Source organism: Mus musculus, chromosome 14 (assembly GCF_000001635.26).
Source record: "Mus musculus strain C57BL/6J chromosome 14, GRCm38.p6 C57BL/6J".
NCBI classification, from domain to species: Eukaryota; Metazoa; Chordata; class Mammalia; order Rodentia; family Muridae; genus Mus; species Mus musculus.
In genome coordinates this window covers 44445244-44463327 of record NC_000080.6, presented here as the reverse complement: position 1 = coordinate 44463327, position 18084 = coordinate 44445244, and the positions used below count along the sequence as shown (strand labels likewise).

Sequence of the window (18084 nt, the reverse complement as noted above, 5' to 3'; positions counted from 1 at the left end):
CATCCAGGTTTTCCAGTTTTGTTGAGTATAGCCTTTTGTAGAAGGATCTGATGGTGTTTTGGATTTCTTCAGGATCTGTTGTTATGTCTCTTTTTTCATTTCTGATTTTGTTAATTAGGATTTTGTCCCTGTGCCCTCTAGTGAGTCTAGCTAAGGGTTTATCTATCTTGTTGATTTTCTCAAAGAACCAACTCCTCGTTTGGTTAATTCTTTGAATAGTTCTTCTTGTTTCCACTTGGTTGATTTCACCCCTGAGTTTGATTATTTCCTGCCGTCTACTCCTCTTGGGTGAATTTGCTTCCTTTTTTTCTAGAGCTTTTAGATGTGTTGTCAAGCTGCTAGTATGTGCTCTCTCCTGTTTCTTCTTGGAGGCACTCAGAGCTATGAGTTTCCCTCTTAGAAATGCTTTCATTGTGTCCCAAAGGTTGGGTACGTTGTGGCTTCATTTTCATTAAACTCTAAAAAGTCTTTAATTCCTTTCTTTATTCCTTCCTTTACCAAGGTATCATTGAGAAGAGTGTTGTTCAGTTTCCACGTGAATGTTGGCTTTCTATTATTTATTTTGTTATTGAAGATCAGCCTTAGTCCATGGTGATCTGATAGGATGCATGGGACAATTTCAATATTTTTATATCTGTTGAGGCTTGTATTGTGACCAATTATGTGGTCAATTTTGGAGAAGGTACCATGAGCTGCTGAGAAGAAGGTATATCCTTTGTTTTAGGATGAAATGTTCCGTAGATATCTGTTAAGTCCTTTTGTTTCATCACTTCTGTTAGTTTCACTGTGTCCCTGTTTAGTTTCTGTTTCCATGATCTATCCATTGGTGAAAGTGGTGTGTTGAAGTCTCCCACTATTATTGTGTGAGGTGCAATGTGTGCGTGGGGCTTTACTAAAGTTTCGTTAATGAATGTGGCTGCCCTTGTATTTGGAGCATAGATATTCAGAATTGAGAGTTCCTCTTGGAGGATTTTACCTTTGATGAGTATGAAGTGCCCCTCCTTGTCTCTTGCGCGCGCCCCCAACTCTCCAGCAAGAATAACGCTACAACAGGATCCTTCTGCACACGTTTATTCAGTCCTGTTTCTTCTTGTTTATATCTCCCTTGTTTATATCTCCCTTGTTTATATCTCCCCCGAACCCTGGGCCTCTCACTCTTTTATACTCTCAGTTCCCATCCACGAACAGCAGGCCACGCCACTTCACCAGGCACGCAGCTTCAGCTAATCAGGGCAGCAGGGGCATATCTCCATCAAACTGGATTCACCTGTATCCTGGTACACCTGCGCAGCACTCAAGATGTTTGTGGCTTATATGAGGAAGTCAGGTGCAAGTCATATGACTTAGCTACAGCCCCTGGCGCCTTTGGGACTGCCGCCACACCTGCTCCTAACATCTCCCCCTTTTTTCTTTTCTGGCAGAGAGAATGTCTGTAGATAGCCCCCCGCAGCCATGCCCCTTACCCGTCCTTGGGAGACAAACAGCATTGGTTTGATCCCTGTCTTAGGTTGGTGACATGCCCAGGGAGTCTTATCACTGACTACCTCTCTATTATGCCAAGCCACTCCTGGGGAGATTGTGTTTTGCTTGCGGCAGGTGCATCAAAAGGCCAGGATGTTAATTAACCTATGGCCAGATCTTAATTGCTGCAAGCAAGCCTCATGGGTGAAGGTAGAGGTCTGATCCCCAGTGTGCAAGTATAGGGGCCCTACACAAAACCATCCCTTAGGCTCATCACCCAGAGAGGTCTTGGCCAGCTCCCGTGTCGTTTTTCCTGGGGGAAGGGAACTAGGACACTGAACCTTCATGCAATCAGACGTGCCTTCCACAGGATGCCAACAGCAAGCTATCCTCTGTGCAGTGCTTAGCCTCACACCCCACGGCATAACGCAGCATAATTTCTTTTAGAGTGGCAAACCGAATCTGAGGAGATTGTCCCGCCTCCACTGCAGCAAAAGCCTACGCTACCATGGCGAAAGTGCGGGCTGCACACTCTGCACCTAACACATGTGCCAAACACAAAACACACACACACTATAACAAGCATACATCCCAGGGCTCTCATTCCCGCTCATCTTCTCTGAAGCAAGGGATAGATGGCCAGAGGGGATATCTCTTTAAGGGGAATTCAGGGATCAAAAAGCGTGGAAAAATTTGAATGTCATGTCGAGCTGGTATCGGCTTCTGGAATACCGAAAGGATCTCTCATCTCGGCTCCATCCTTTGTGCTTGTGGGATCATCCACCACATCCACAGGGGCAACTGGATCAGGAGCCTCATTCTTGCAGCGTCTCACCAATCTCTCCGGCACCCAAAGAGGTTCCGTCTGGTCCTGTGGAAACACACAAACAGACCCTCTTGCCCACGTCAACACCTGATCTGGTCGATCCCCAGTGGAGATGGACACAATATCTCGTGGTGATGAGACCATAACCTCAATCACCTGTGTGTCCATCTGGGGAGTCAATACGAGAGTCAAGTTTTCACTGCTGAGGAGGCATAGGGAGGAGGCACAGAAGCTAATTCGCCTTCCTCCTCCGCCTCGGCTCTTTTATTTTGTCCTTTCTGTGCACCTGATAACACTGTGTCTCCTTTCTTTTTTCTTTTTCTTTTTAAGCCCTTCTCCTCTTCCGACATACTCTCTTGTTGCTCTGTAAGGATTTTCTGACCTGTCTTGACTGCTTCTACACACAGTTTCAAACAGTAACAGAGTCCATATATCAGAACAAACAAGACCAAAACTATCAGACCTACCCACAAAGGGTCAATGGGAGAAAAAAGCATAACTACACAGCGAGGATCTATTGATCACTACACTGAGGTTATCATAGTTCCTTAACTTGTCCCCAAACCGGGAACCTTAACTTGTCCCAAAGCCTGGAACCTTTTGTTACCTTGTGCCTGCTTCCTGGCAACTTTATGCTTGCCTCTATTTTATCCGAGGTCCTTCCCAAACTCCTGGGTTACTTTGTGCCTACTTCCTGGCAACTTTATGCTCACCTCTATTTTATCCGAGGTCCTTCCCAAACTCCTGGGGTAGTAAGTTTCACTCACCGTGAACTTACCCTGCCGGCAACCACTGACTGCTGAAAGTTCTGAACTCGGTGGGGGAGTCGGTTCCCCGTACGGGCCACCAATTGTCGCGTCCGCTCTTGACCAGCAAGAATGACACGACCACCAGTCCTTCTAACAGCAGTTTATTCAGTCCTCATCTTTCTTCTTTCTCTTCATCAGTACCGTTCCCCAGCTGAAGAGTTCTGAATCCACGCCAGATCCTTCTCAACAGTCTGTTTTACAGGAACACTTCATTACCACCATTCCCCGTGATGCAGTTCTGAATCCTCCCTGTAGCAGGGGGTCTTCACTTGTGCCTGAAGATGTTTCTTGTCCCGGGTTTCGGCACCACTTCTTGCGCGCGCCCCCAACTCTCCAGCAAGAACAACGCTACAACAGGATCCTTCTGCACACGTTTATTCAGTCCTGTTTCTTCTTGTTTATATCTCCCTTGTTTATATCTCCCTTGTTTATATCTCCCCCGAACCCTGGGCCTCTCACTCTTTTATACTCTCAGTTCCCATCCACGAACAGCAGGCCACGCCACTTCACCAGGCACGCAGCTTCAGCTAATCAGGGCAGCAGGGGCATATCTCCATCAAACTGGATTCACCTGTATCCTGGTACACCTGCGCAGCACTCAAGATGTTTGTGGCTTATATGAGGAAGTCAGGTGCAAGTCATATGACTTAGCTACAGCCCCTGGCGCCTTTGGGACTGCCACCACACCTGCTCCTAACACTTGTCTTTTTTGATTATTTTGGGTTGGAAGTCGATTTTGTTAGATATTAGAATGGCTACTCCAGCTTGTTTCTTCATACAATTTGCTTGGAAAATTGTTTTCCAGCCTTTCATTCTGAGGTAGTGTCTATCTTTTTCTCTGAGATGAGTTTCCTGTAAGCAGCAAAACGTTGGGTCTTGTTTGTGTAGCCAGTTTGTTAGTCTATGTCTTTTTATTGGGGAGTTGAGTCCATTGATATTAAGAGATATTAAGGAAAAGTAATTGTTGCTTCCTGTTATTTTTATTGTTAAAGTTGGCATTCTGTTCTTGTGGCTGTCTTCTTTTAGTTTTGTTGAGGGATTATCTTCTTGTTTTTTCTAGGGCGTGGTTTTTTTCTAGGGGTTGGTTTTTCTCTGTTATTATCCTTTGAAGGGCTGGATTTGTGGAGAGATAATGGGTGAATTTAGTTTTGTTGTGGAATACATTGGTTTCTCCATCTATGGTAATTGAGAATTTGGCTGGGTATAGTAGCCTGGGCTGGAATTTGTGTTCTCTTAGTGTCTGTATAACATCTGTCCAGGCTCTTCTGGCTTTCATAGTCTCTGGTGAAAAATCTGGTGTAATTCTGATAGGCTTGCCTTTATTTGTTACTTGACCTTTTTCCCTTACTGCTTTTAATATTCTATCTTTATTTAGTGCATTTGATGTTCTGATTATTATGTGTCAGGAGGAATTTCTTTTCTGGTCCAGTCTATTTGGAGTTCTGTAGGCTTCTTGTATGTTCATGGGCATCTCTTTCTTTAGATTTGGGAAGTTTTCTTCAATAATTTTGTTGAAGATGTTTGCTGGTCCTTTGAGTTGAAAATCTTCATTCTCATCCACTCCTATTATCCATAGGTTTGGTCTTCTCATTGTGTCCTGGATTTCCTGGATGTTTTGAGTTAGGATCTTTTTGCATTTTCCATTTTCTTTGATTGTTGTGCCGATGTTCTCTATGGAATCTTCTGCACCTGAGATTCTCTCTTCCATCTCTTGTATTCTGTTGCTGATGCTGGCATCTATGGTTCCAGATTTCTTTCCTAGGGTTTCTATCTCCAGCATTGCCTCACTTTGGGTTTTCTTTATTGTGTTTACTTCCCTTTTTAGGTCTAGTATGGTTTTGTTCATTTCCATCACCTGTTTGGATGTGTTTTCCTATAAGGACTTGTAACGCTTTAGCAGTGTTCTCCTGTATTTCTTTAAGAGAGTTATTAAAGTCCTTCTTGATGTCCTCTACCATCATCATGAGATATGCTTTAAATCTAGGTCTATCTTTTCAGGTGTGTTGGGGTGCCCTGGACTGGGCAAAGTGGGTGTGCTGGGTTCTGATGATGGTGAGTGGTCCTGGTGTCTGTTAGTAGGATTTTTATGTTTACATTTCGCCATCTGGCAATCTCTGGAGTTAGTTTTTATAGTTGTCTCTGTTTAGAGATTTTTCCTCTGGTGATTTTGTTACCCTCTATCAGCAGACGTGGGAGACTAGCTCTCTCCTCTGAGTTTCAGTGGTCAGAGCAGACTCTGCAGGCAAGCTTTCCTCTTTCAGGGAAGGTGCACAGTTATCTGGTGTTTGGACCTCCTCCTGGCTGAAGATGAAGGCCCAAAACAGGATCTTCCCCAGAAGCTGTGTTGCTTTGGCCTGTCACAGAAGCTGTTGTTTCAGTAGTACACACTCTCACCTATGTAGATTACTTTCCACGGAGTCCCGGAACCAAGGTGGCACCCTCGGAAGCTGAGGCAGAAGCCTCTCAGGCCGGGCGGACAACTGTGCTCTGACCTGGAAGGTGGCCGGTTGTCTGGAGCCGAAAATGGCGCCGCCTCAGAAGGTCTGTGGCTCTCACCTGTCCCAGAAACTGCTGGCCTCTGTATTACACACCCTCTCCTGTGCAGCCTGCCCTCCTCGGATTCCCAGAACCAAGGTGGCTCCCTCTGAAGCTGAGGCAGAAGTCTCTCGGGCTGGTTGGACAGCTAACATGGGACTTTTCAAATGGCTATTCTTCAAACATTTGCTGAAGTTTATTTCAGGGGAAATGATGTCAGCCTCCACTCACATGGGATCTGTTTGTTTCCTGTAGAATGTACCAGACTTGCATCTTTGGTGTTTGTGCAAGGGCATTTTAAAAACATGAAAACCTCCTGAAGGGGCCTCAGATGCAAAATTTCTAATCTTGCCCTTTTCCTCCCCAGACCAACTGTCTCAAAGTCCTGATGGCCTCTTACTAGTTTGCACCAAATCTCTATTTCTTGTGATTAGAGAATCCTGTTCTAATGAGGGAGAAGGTAACATTGTGGCTTAGGGCAGTGCCTGAGTATTAGAATAACCATTAGACAACCACTCTGGAAATCAGTCTGGCGGTTCCTCAGAAAATTGGACATAGTACTACCGGAGGATGCAGAAATACCTCTCCTGGGCATATTTCCAGAAGATGTCCCAACCGGTAAGAAGAACACATGCTCCACTATGTTCATAGCAGCCTTGTTTATAATAGCCAGAAGCTGGAAAGAACCCAGATGCCCCTCAACAGAGGAATGGATACAGAAAATGTGGTACATTTACACAATGGAATACTACTCAGCTATTAAAAAAATGAATTTATGAAATTCCTAGGCAAATGTATGGACCTGGAGGGTATCATCCTGAGTGAAGTAACCCAATCACAAAGGAACTCGCACAATATGTACTCACTGATAAGTGGATATTAGCCCAGAAACTTCAGATACCCAAGATATAAGATACAACTTGCCAAACCCATGAAATTCAAGAAGAACAAAGACCAAAGTGTGGACACTTTACCCTTTCTTAGAAATGGGAACAAAACACCCATAGAAGGAGTTACAGAGAAAAAAATTAGAGCTCTGATGAAAGGATGGACCATCTAGTGATTGCCATTTGCAGGGATCCATCCCATAATCAGCTTCCAAATGCTGACACCATTGCATGCACTAGCAAGATTTCGCTGAAAAGACCCAGATATAGCTGTCTCTTATGAGACTATGCCGGGGCCTAGCAAACACAGAAGTGGATGATCACAGTCAGCTATTGGATGGGTCATACGGCCCGTAATGGAGGAGCTAGAGAAATTACCCAAGGAGCTAAAGGGAACTGCAACCCTATAGGTGGAACAACAATATGAACTAACCAGTACCGGGGAGCTCTTGTCTTTAGCTGCATATGTATCAAAAGTAGGCCTAGTCGGCCATCACTGCAAAGAGAGGCCCATTGGACTTGCAAACTTTATATGCCCCAGAACAGGGGAACGCCAGGGCCAAAAAGGGGGAGTGGGTGGGTAGGGGATTGGGGGGGGTATGGGGGACCTTTGGGATAGCATTGAAAATGTAAACAAGGAAAATACCTAATTAAAAAAAAAAGATTAACCATTAGAGCTTCCTGGAAGACACCTATGCCTGATCTCATTCCTGCTGTTTAGAGTCAAAGTCTGTAGAGTATAGGGGTGAGCCTTTAATAGAAAGACACCTCCAGAAGTCAGCATGCATCACCAGGGTTGACATTCACTGAAGCTCAAGGGCATTCATTGCCCCTGGTTTTTCCTAGCAGGAATAATAGAGAGGAAACTGGAGATGATCACATCACAGGGTTCCTGTGGAAGCCCTGGGGCTAATTATGAAAGATGTTAATTCTGTTCTCCTGGGAGTATTTGTGAAAGAGGAATGAGTCAGCACTCAGGTGATTACCTGTAAACCTGATTCCCATTTTAATTTGTAAAATAAAGGTGAGCTGATGACCAGGCTGTTAAAAGGGAAGGTGGAGCAGAAGAGGGTGGGGGGTGAAGGCGAAAATTGAAGAGGGAGAGGACACACAGGAGGAAGAAGGAGAAAAGTGGAGCAGAAGCACATGGTCTGGAAAAACTGCTAGTTCGAAAGGTTCTCACAAGCTCAGAAAGATGGTAATGTAGTGGTATATCTGCCCAATATAGGTGCACTGCCTGTAATCATATTGTAATGTTGCTTGCCGGGATATATTTGGGTTGGAGAGATTTACAGCAACAGAGGTTTTATTCTAATCTACTTCCCTTTGATTATTAACACATAAAAAAGACAAAACTTTCAACAAATCTCAGAAGGTCTTCCAAGTATGAGGAGACAACAGGACTAATGCTGTATAGAGTAGAAGAAAGTCACCATGACAGTGAGGAGCAGATGACATGCAATGAGAAATGGTAGGGGCAGCCTAGGGGGTTACCCAGGACCAAGCCTTTCACTAAGTACTGAATGCCTTAAGCATTTCTTCCACTAAGTACTGAATGCCTTATGCATTTCTAACTTTTGGCTCTGCTTACAGATCATCGTTCTCTGAAGAATAGAAAGTCAGGGACAGGGCATGACAATCTTCATTGGTAGTTAGATAAACATTTTTTTATAAAAATGTGTGTGTGTGTGTCTGATATATGTAGTACACATGAACATTTTAACATGGAGAGATACACACATTATGTGGGGTTGGCTAGAGTAGTGTAGTGAAGTGTAGTATAATGTAATGCTTAATGTTTAATGTTTCCTGAGTGGGTATTAGGCTTCAATGATGAACAACCCAAAACAAAATAACCTAAAACTGGCCCTGGGGTTTTCATTTGATAGTTTATGGGATTTAGGGGAGGCATTGTCAGAGCATAAGAGATTAATTCTATTTAAGCATCATTTATATAGATTTATATATTTTAATGGTTCTACAATTGTTGGTTTCCATGTAGCCTTTCAAAAGTCTTCAGTCAGTTATCCCACCTCCATACTACCTCCTTCTCTTAGTGTGGTTTTGATTTTTTGCCATGCAGTAAAGGTGTGGAAAAGTCACTGGGCAGAACAAATGCAGAGATGTTAGACTATATTTGCCATAAGCCCACTGTCTGGTATTGACCTGGATGGAAATGCAGCTACACTACTTAGATGGTAGGAAAATGTAGCCGTGGATGTGGGAGGTTGAAACTGGACTTATATTTTCAAGTAATTTTAATTTTAATTTAATTTAATTTTAATTTTATTACATTTGTGTCTTGGCCAAAGCATGGCATCATATGGGCAGACATGGTGCTGGGAGTTCTGTATCTGGAACTCCAGGAAGCAAGAATACCTGTCCTGAGCTGGTGAAACTTTAAAGCTGTTTTTAATAACAGGAATTACAGAGGGCTACAGACAGAACAGAGTGTTTGCTCTTCTGACTATCATGAGCCTAAGGGGCTGTCTGAAGCAGCCCTGTTCTTACACTTCACCATAATCATGGCCCTTCGGCATGGGACAGTCTCAACTCCAAAGAACTCAGTCTTTCAAAGCATAATGCCCTGAACAAACTCCAAGGAAGGGAGACTGAGTGAAGCATAAGCAAAGTTGGAAAGAAAATTGTAGTAGGCAAACATAAAAACAAACTAGGATGCCAAGAAGATGCAAGAAGCCCCCTGGTCTTCCACTGTGCAGTCACTATTCATGTGCAGAGAGGGAACACAAAGGCTTAGCCAGCCTTTTTGACTCTTAGCCAAATGGGTTTAACACAGCAGGCTCATTGCTAATTCCAGGTTCCACCTTCCTTTCTTTTCTTACAAATGATTTCAATACAGATAAGCACCTTTCCCTCTACAAAGCCTTCAAAATCTGACTTTATACCATGTTTGTCTCCATTTGTTCTAGTGAGCTAGGTGGGCAGGCATGATGAAGAACTGTTTCCCCAATGCAAAATGAACTGACAGAGTACTTTTCTCTTTTAAGTTGTCCTATATTATATCATTTAAGGTGTTTGCTCACCAAGTGACTATGTGAATATATACAAACAAATTCATACATATGTGTACAGAGACACATGAATACGTGCCTTCACATATACATACACACATACATAAAAGAAAAGAATACATGAATGAACAGTACTATATACTTGCACCTAAAGGAAGCAGCTACCATTACACAAATATGACACATAAACATGCACACAAACACCTGGGTAAAAACACATGCACACACAAACATACACACACACACAAACACACACACACCAATAGAAACACTGCTATATTACAGCACATTTTCTGACAACTGAGGAAGTATTGGGACCTGAGCTGTGTAATCGATTCTTAAATTAACCCAACTTGTGCTGCTTGGGCCTGTGCTGATTTCCTGGTCAGGAACTTTTTCCATGCAGATATTTGCTGCTTCTACAAGTATGATATAAAACAGACAAACGGGTCCTCTGCACACACAAGTGGGTCCACTCAAGATTCAAGGTTCTAAAAAAGAGGGTTCAGAAGAACATCCTCCAGCAAGCTCCAAGCTGAAATATATTCTGCTCTCTAAACCTAGCTTAGCTACTTCTCATAAGACTCTCTAGCACCAATAAAAACAGTTAGCCATAGATATTATCCAGTAGCTGCAATTCAACACATTACAGTTCATGTGATATAATGCAGAGCCAGGAAGCATGAGTGGGTAGGTTGGTAAGAAGGGGAGTGGAAAGGGAATTGGGGGAGGTTTTTTTTTTTTTTTTTTTTTTTTTTTTTTTTTTTTTTTTATGAGGGGAAACCAGGAAACGGGATAATGTGAGTAAAGAAAATACCCAATTTAAAAACACAGTTGTGCGAGTGCAAGCGCGGGCGCACAAAAGCACGCGCACACACACACACACACACACACACACACACACACAAGTTAATAATGTCAGCCAAAAAGAAGTTAGTGACTTAACATGCCTTGATTTTTCTTAAATGCAGCACTCTGCAAAACAATGAGAGGGAATGTGTACAGAAGCAAAGTTATGTCTATGATAGGCTCAGCAAAACAACGTCAGCAAAGGGATGCAGTGTAGGATTCCATGTATCCACTTGGTGAAGCCAGTAAGACACTCATTAGATTCCAGGGGTTTATCTTAGTGCAATGAAGGCAAAGGAGTCTAAGTTTTCTTTTTAAAATGCTTACATGCTTAACTTTTTATTACTAAAGAGTTTAATTAGAAAACAATAAAACTGGAGACTGTCCTTCTGTCCTAGGAGTGTATTGGGCCCGATTAGCTCTGCTCTGAGATAGCTGCCATAGAGAAGATTGGAGGACCTGGTTCCTAGATAATTCCAGAAGTGACATCCTGAGTCTCCTCTCCATACCATAGAGCTGGAAGGGCTTGCTGTCATGGTCCAGGAACTCCTCTGCCTAGAAAGGAAAGCTAGCAGTGACCAACTGGGAGGGGGACAAGAGCATGTGGCTGGATTGGAAGTGGCCACGAAGGTCACATCTGGCCTGGTGTCCTCACCTCCTGACACAGGGGTCTGAGTATCACCTGTGATCCCTGCCAGCATCCATGAGACAGGCAAGAGAAAGAGTGCTTTGTGAAGGCGCTGCAGCAGAAGACAAACACAGAAGTGGAGCTTCAAGAAGACTTGATCCCAGGGCCACTGGAGTCTGAGGACCAGTGGATGGAGAGCCATGATACTCCAGGTAAGTTGGCTTCTGTGATCCCTCAACCAACACCAATGCTTTCCCACCAGGCCAGGGAACCATCTTTTGTGACTCCGGGGTGTCTGGACTCCTGCCCCCTGAACTCCAAGAGCCCCACACTCCCATCTTAGAAGGATAGGCTGTTGTTTTAGGTTCCTAACTGTTCTTTCAATAAGAACATCGAAATCCTTGGAGCCCCGTTTTGTCTCATATCTTCAGCTAGCTGTTTTTGAGGGCTCCTTTTGTGCCCCATATCATAGTCGTATTCTAAAGGTACCATGCCTGCTTTGCGATTTTTTTCTCACATGGGAGGGCCTCCAAACCCAGGGTCTGGAAGTGGTAATGAATGAGGGAAGGACTGGGAAGGGGAATCTGAGGTCACATGGTAAGATTTGGAAAAGGTGGGTTGGACTATCTATGTTTTCATTCACTTTTAAGTGTTGGCAACATGGTTTCTCTTGGTTTAGAAAGGTATTAATTGTTGAAACACTCCACTGTGGATAACATGTAGCCCAGGTTTCTTGGGTAAGACCACCTCTGGTCTACCCCCTCCCTACCTCCATTTTCTTAAGTTTCCATCATGATGAGATAAAACTCATGAGAAGGCACAGTGAGTCAAGTTATGTGTCTGACACCTGAAGCAGCCAGCATTGTCTTCCTCCTTGTTAATGAATTGGCATTTAAAAAAACAAACAAACAAACAAAAAACCCCAAAACACTAAAATGCCTGTATAAAATTATAGAAAATAACACCATGATCTTCCTAGCTATGAGCAACTGAACCTCATAGCAATTAATTGAGACCAAACCATACAAAGATCTCTGCCTGGGAGATCTCTGCCTCTGACAGAAGATTCAAAGATGCTGGTCAGACAGCTTAAAAAAAACAGGAAGTTTCAGGCTCTGCGACAGACCTGGTTTCTAGGAAATATGTTACAGAAAGGCTGAATAAACAAACAAACAAAAACCTGCTGTCCCAATAAACAAACAAACAAAAAAAACAAAAAAGAAAAACTGAACAAAACCTTACATAAATAACTGGACTTTCAACACACCCACCAATATACATATTGGTACACACATGCTTATGCCACACACAAACACATTCCCTCTCTAACTCTCTCTCTCTCTCTCTCTCTCTCTCTCTCTCTCTCTCTCTCTCTCTCTCTCTCTCTGTATATATATATGTACCTGTTACTCTCTCTGTCCAAAAATCATAAGTGAGTAGAAAATTATGAGGAGATAACAATGGATGGTAGACAAACAGTTGAATGGGGACTATGGAAGGCTATGTTTAATGTGAGACACTGGACTCTGCAATCCATCACTTGGGCACTAACACTAATTATGGGGCACATTTCTTAGACTAGGTTGAAAGTGTTAGTGAAATTTCATTCTTGAAGCCTCACATCTCTCACACCAACACTCAGGCTGAGAGAAGCCTTTCTCACATCCCTGTTGATCCAGTCAGCTCCAGAATATAAGCTCTAGGAAAGAACTCTAGCAACACTGACAGAAAACAGTCCTGACATGTACCTGCTCAGGCTCTTTAAGTGTGAGCCAAGATCTAGGCAGAGTGATGAGACCATCTTGCAATGCAGGGAAAGGGGAGAGAAAGTATACAAGCACCCCCAACACGCAAACACACAAAAGGCAATGATTTCCTTTCATATGGCAATTACACTGAGATCTAATACTTGCAAATTTTGTACTGCCTGTGATCTCACATGACCCCTCAGAAGCAAATGAGCTGAAGCTCTGACTTCATCAATCAACATTCTGTGCTACTACAATGGAGGCAAGCACATGGAACTCATTTAGCATACTGGCATGTACTTGTGTACTGTGTGTTCAACCTATCTATCATAAGGAAATGCAGCTTTTAGTTGAGCATGATTGTTTACTTCCCAAATATGTAGTTTCTTGAAGGAGGATAACTGCACCTAAAGTCTTGGAAATGATCACAGAAATGAACAACTGGATGAGACATAGGAGAGAGCATGGATAAGGTACAGGATGGTTGCTTAGGCTTGCCTGTGTTTAAGGTTAGACATGACTACAACCTTCTCCTCATGATTTATGCACCCTACCTGCTGCTGCTTGGTACATAGGTCATTGGTTTTCAGGCTGCCTTCTTTACACAGCCTCTTTGATTCGTTGGAGCATTTTCTAGTGCAATCTGCTCCTCTAGCAACTGTGTTCTCCTTCCACAACATCCTGACTTTGTGCTGGAGATGGTTAGATTCACTCTGGAAGTGGCAGTGCCCGATGCCGAGTCACAAACAAACAAATGATTACACAAGTCAGCATCCATCTTCCACTCCTCCAAGGACCATCCCTGCCACAATGTGCCCTGGTGCCCAGTCAGCCCAGACAACTGTCCAGACTGGCAATGGAGCATCACGTTGAGAGTGGTCAAATCCAGAGGACAGCCATATTTCAAAAGCCGAGGTACATCTGTAAACTGTGACACTAACAGGGACTTAAGTATCTCTCAAGAGGACCTGGAACACATGTGTGCTTATATGTCCATGTTATTTAAAAATCACCTGTAGGTAGAAGGCAGACCTTCTCTAGGAGAAGAGAAGAGACCCAACCAACATACAGTCTTTCTAGGTGTCCCATGGAAACCTTATCTATGTATGTACATTCAAATATACTTTGTTGGAAAGGACAATGATTTGAGTTGCTCACAGACTCTTCACACTTGGCCAAAATGCCTTTAAGAGGTAAAAATCTTAGAGCTTTGCTTTGAAGGAGCCAGGCTTCTGGTTTAGAGGCAAACAGTATATAAACTGAGCCCCTACTTTGGTTCAAAGACAAGGATGGGCAGACATATCCTGTGCCTAGTGTTTGGATCACGACCCTGTTAGTCACTCACCAGTAGAATTGATTTTCTTTAGTCAACTCCTTGTACTTGTACAAGGCCTCACTGATGTCCTGAGGCATTCTTTTCAGGTCAGTCATCACCTGGTCATGTTGCATCTTGAGCATGAATGTCCTAATTTTGATACTGTGGGAGGACATGCCCCAAGGAACAAATAATCCCATGAACTAAGGATACAAGGATCATGTTAATTCAAGCTGAATCGTGGACTACCCCAACACATATATGCCACGACATTGCTCCATGTTACCAGTTCTACTTGGAGCTTATCAAACTTATTACTCTTTGCCTGGGGTCAGTAGGGGCAGGGAAGTAAAGGCAGGGATTTGACCTACTTTATCTCCCAAAAGGGGCATGAAAAATAGACTAGCTCTCCAAGAACTTTCCAGGAACCTGTGCCGTAGTCCTGGATCCACCTAAAACCTGTGATGACACATCTGTTTGTGCACAAGGAATTGTCAATCTTTGCTTTTGTTGCTACATAAACTCCCAAAGGACATAATCAGTATCTACAGGATACTACATTTCCAGTGTGCACCTAAGGTGAGCACAGAGCTCATATGCTGTGCTCCTCAAAGTGAGGCTCCCTCTGTCTTCACTATTTTTGGCTGGAAACTGTGTCAAGCAAAATCCCAGGCCCCAGCATACTATACAGACACTCCAGCTCTTAAGTGGAAGACACATACACACACACACACTGACACCCCCCTCATAATCAAACACAATCAGAATGCCAAATGAACACACATTATCTGATAGTATAGTGAATAAAATTTGATAAAAGCAGTGATGAAATATGGCCAATCCAGTTATACTGAGTGACAGTATGTGGGACCAGGCCCCTCTAGCTGTTGACAGGACCAGTTGAACCCAAGTTACTTCCAGGTCAACTGCAAACATGATTGGCCATAAACACAGTGTACTTTGCATCTCCCCAAAACTTATACCTGTATTGGATTCTTACAATGCAGGATTAGGGCTCACACACTACAACCCTTATGCCCAGACTGTAATTCAAACCACAGGCTCTGATTTACCTTTGGAGAAATCAAATTTCCTGAGTCTCATTTCATGACTATCTGAACTTGAAGTTCTGTGTCGAAAATCCATTCAGCAAAATGAATTTGGATGTGTGGACAGGCTGGTGGTGTAGCCTCCTGTGATATGAGGGAATCTGAGGTTAACAGAGAGGGCCCAAGACAGTCAGCAAAGAACTGGGCATAATGACTACCTGTTGTTCAAATCCTTGTTAGTGTAATTGGCTCGGATTCCCTGGAGTTTGTCTCTCTCATTTTTGATCTTCTGGAGATCCCTTTTGAGCATCTCCATGCTCTTCATTCTCTGATCCTGCTTATTGGTGGTGGAGGCTTGGGGTGATGCCTTTCCAACACACCATGTAGGTTGACCAACACTAGTAAACTCGTAGAGATAATAGGGCAGGGAATGGAGACAACATGCTTTTCCCTTTCTTTGGGGCTCTTGTGAGATTATTCATTTCTTGTGTTTTCTTGGGTATAATTACTCTCATTCTGTTGGAATTTTGCTTCTAGTATCCTCTGTAGTGCTGGATTAGTGGAAAGATATTGTTTGAATTTGTTTTTGTCGCAGAATATCTTAGTTTCTCCAACTATGGTCATAAAGAGTTTTCTGGGTATAGTAGCCAAGGCTGGCATTTGTGTTCTCTTAGAGTCTGCAAGACATTTGTCCAAGATCTTTTAGATATTACCATTTCTGGTGACATGTCAATGTAATTCTCATAGGTCTTTCTTTGTATGTTACTTGGCTTTCTTTCCTTAGAGATTGTAATAATTTCTTTCTTTATTCTGTACATTTATACTTTTGTTTAATATGTGATAGGATGATTTTCTATATTGGTTTAAATGATTTGGTGTGTTGTAGGTTTCTTGTAAATTTAAGGCCATCTCTGTCTTTAGGTTAAGGACTTTTAAAAATCATATTTTTGAAGATGTTTTCTGGGTCTTTGAACTGTTATCCCTCATCCACTTCTTTTTCCATTATTCTTAGTTTTGTTCTTTTTATTGTGTCCTGCATTTGCTAGATGATTTGAGTTAGGAATTTTTTACTCTGTATATTCTTTGAGTGAGTTTTTAATATCATCTATTATTATCATCTATGGTATTTTCTTTGCCTGAGATTCTCTTTTCTATGTTCTGTTGGTGAGGCTTGCATCTGTAGACCCTGATGTTTTTTGTAAGTTGTCCTTCTCCAGGGTTGCCCCATTTGTGATTTTTATACCTTTATTTTTACTTTTTCTTTATTTATTTTCTTATGTATTTCCATCCCAAATGTTATCCTCCTTCTCAGTTCCCCCTCCAAAAACCTCATATCCTCTACTTCTAGAGTTGCCTCGATGTATGAGGGTGCTCCTATACCCCCTCGTCCAAACCCTCCTGCCTCGGGGCCCTAGCATTGCCCAACCCTGGATCATCATGCCTGTACAGGACCAAGGGCACTCCCTCCCATTGATGCCAGATAAGGCATTCCTCTACTAAGTATCCAGCTGGAACTCTGGATATCCCCTCATGTACTATGTGCTTGGTGGTTTAGTGCATGTGAGTTTTGTGAGGCTCTGTTTGGTTGATTTTGTTGTTCTCCTTATGGGGTTGCAAGCCCCTTCTGTTCCTTCAGTCCTTGTCCCAACTTCAGAATCTAGGTCCACTCGCTCGTTCTCATGTTTGGCTGCATGCATAGCATTTCAAGAGACACCAATACCAAAAGTTACATCTATGAAGTAGCATTGCAATAATTACATTATATGGGGGCGGGAGTATCACCAAAACATGAAGAAGTACATAAAAGATGGCGGTTGATTAATACTTTTGAGGTGGTTGGGTAGCCCCAACCTTAAAAGATTGCCATGCTTATCCAATAAATATGGTCTGTATATTTCCTACTTCCCCTTTGTTTGGTATTTAGGCTAATGTCCTCTCTGTTGGGTTCTGGGAATCTCTTGGGTCCCTGGCATCTGAGACTTTATAGTGGCTACACACAGTTTCCCCTCCCCAATGGGTAGAGACCTCCTTTCAAATGACTTTCCCTCTTTAGTTCTTCCCCATCTCCTCCCATATCTGAACCAGAACCCCCTTTACCTCCTACTCTTCTCTCCCTCCCAGATCCTTCTCTTCTCCTACTTCCAAACATTCTTTTCTTCCCCCTTCTGAGTAGAACTGTAGCATTTACACTTTGGTGTGATCTTCCTTCTTCTTCGGTTTCCCATGGTCTGTTAGTTGTATTGTGGGCATTCCATGTATTTTTTGACCAGTTTCCACATATCAATAACTACATACCATGTCTATCATTTTGTGACTAGGATACCACACTCAGGATGATATTTCAACTTCCAAACATTGGCCTTTGAATTTCATGAAGTAATGTTTTTAAAAGCTGAGTAGTACTTCTGTACACTGTACAATATTTTCTGTATCCATTCTTCTGTTGCAGGACATCTGGGTTGTTTTCAGAGTCTGGTCATTATATATAAGGCGGCTATGAAATAGAGGTGCATGTGTTCTTTTAATATATTGGAGAATCTTTTGGGTATATGTACCATGGTGGTATACCTGTATTTGAGGTAGAACCATTTCCAACTTTCTCAGGAATTGCCAGATTGATCTCCAAAGTGGTTTTTACAACTTGCAGTCCCAGCAGGAATGGAGGAATGTTCTTCTTTCTTCACATTCTTGCCAGAATCACCTGTCAGCTGAGTTTTGTTCTTGACCCATCTGAGTGCTGTGAAGTGGAAACTTAGGGTCATTTTGATTTGCATTTCCCTGATGACTAAAGATGTTGAACATTTCTTAACTACATCTCAGCCATTGAAGATTCCTCAGTTGAGAATTTTCTGTTTAGCTCTGTACCCCATTCTTTAATAGGGTTATTAGGATCTCTGGAGTGTAACTTCTTGAGTTCTTTTTATATTTTGGATATTAGCCCTTTA

General features: G+C 42.8%; 1 protein-coding gene across 1 annotated transcript in view; it reads left to right on the top strand.

The window, feature by feature from the left end:
* The first annotated feature begins 10923 nt into the window (after positions 1-10923).
* Gm3371 (predicted gene 3371) overlaps positions 10924-18084 on the top strand; it is a 49224-nt gene continuing 42063 nt past the window's right edge. Inside the window, exon 1 of the mRNA XM_030248216.1 lies at positions 10924-11239. Within this exon, the coding sequence (XP_030104076.1) occupies positions 11218-11239 (22 nt within the window). The 5' untranslated portion in view covers positions 10924-11217. The remainder of the gene's footprint in view (positions 11240-18084) is intronic.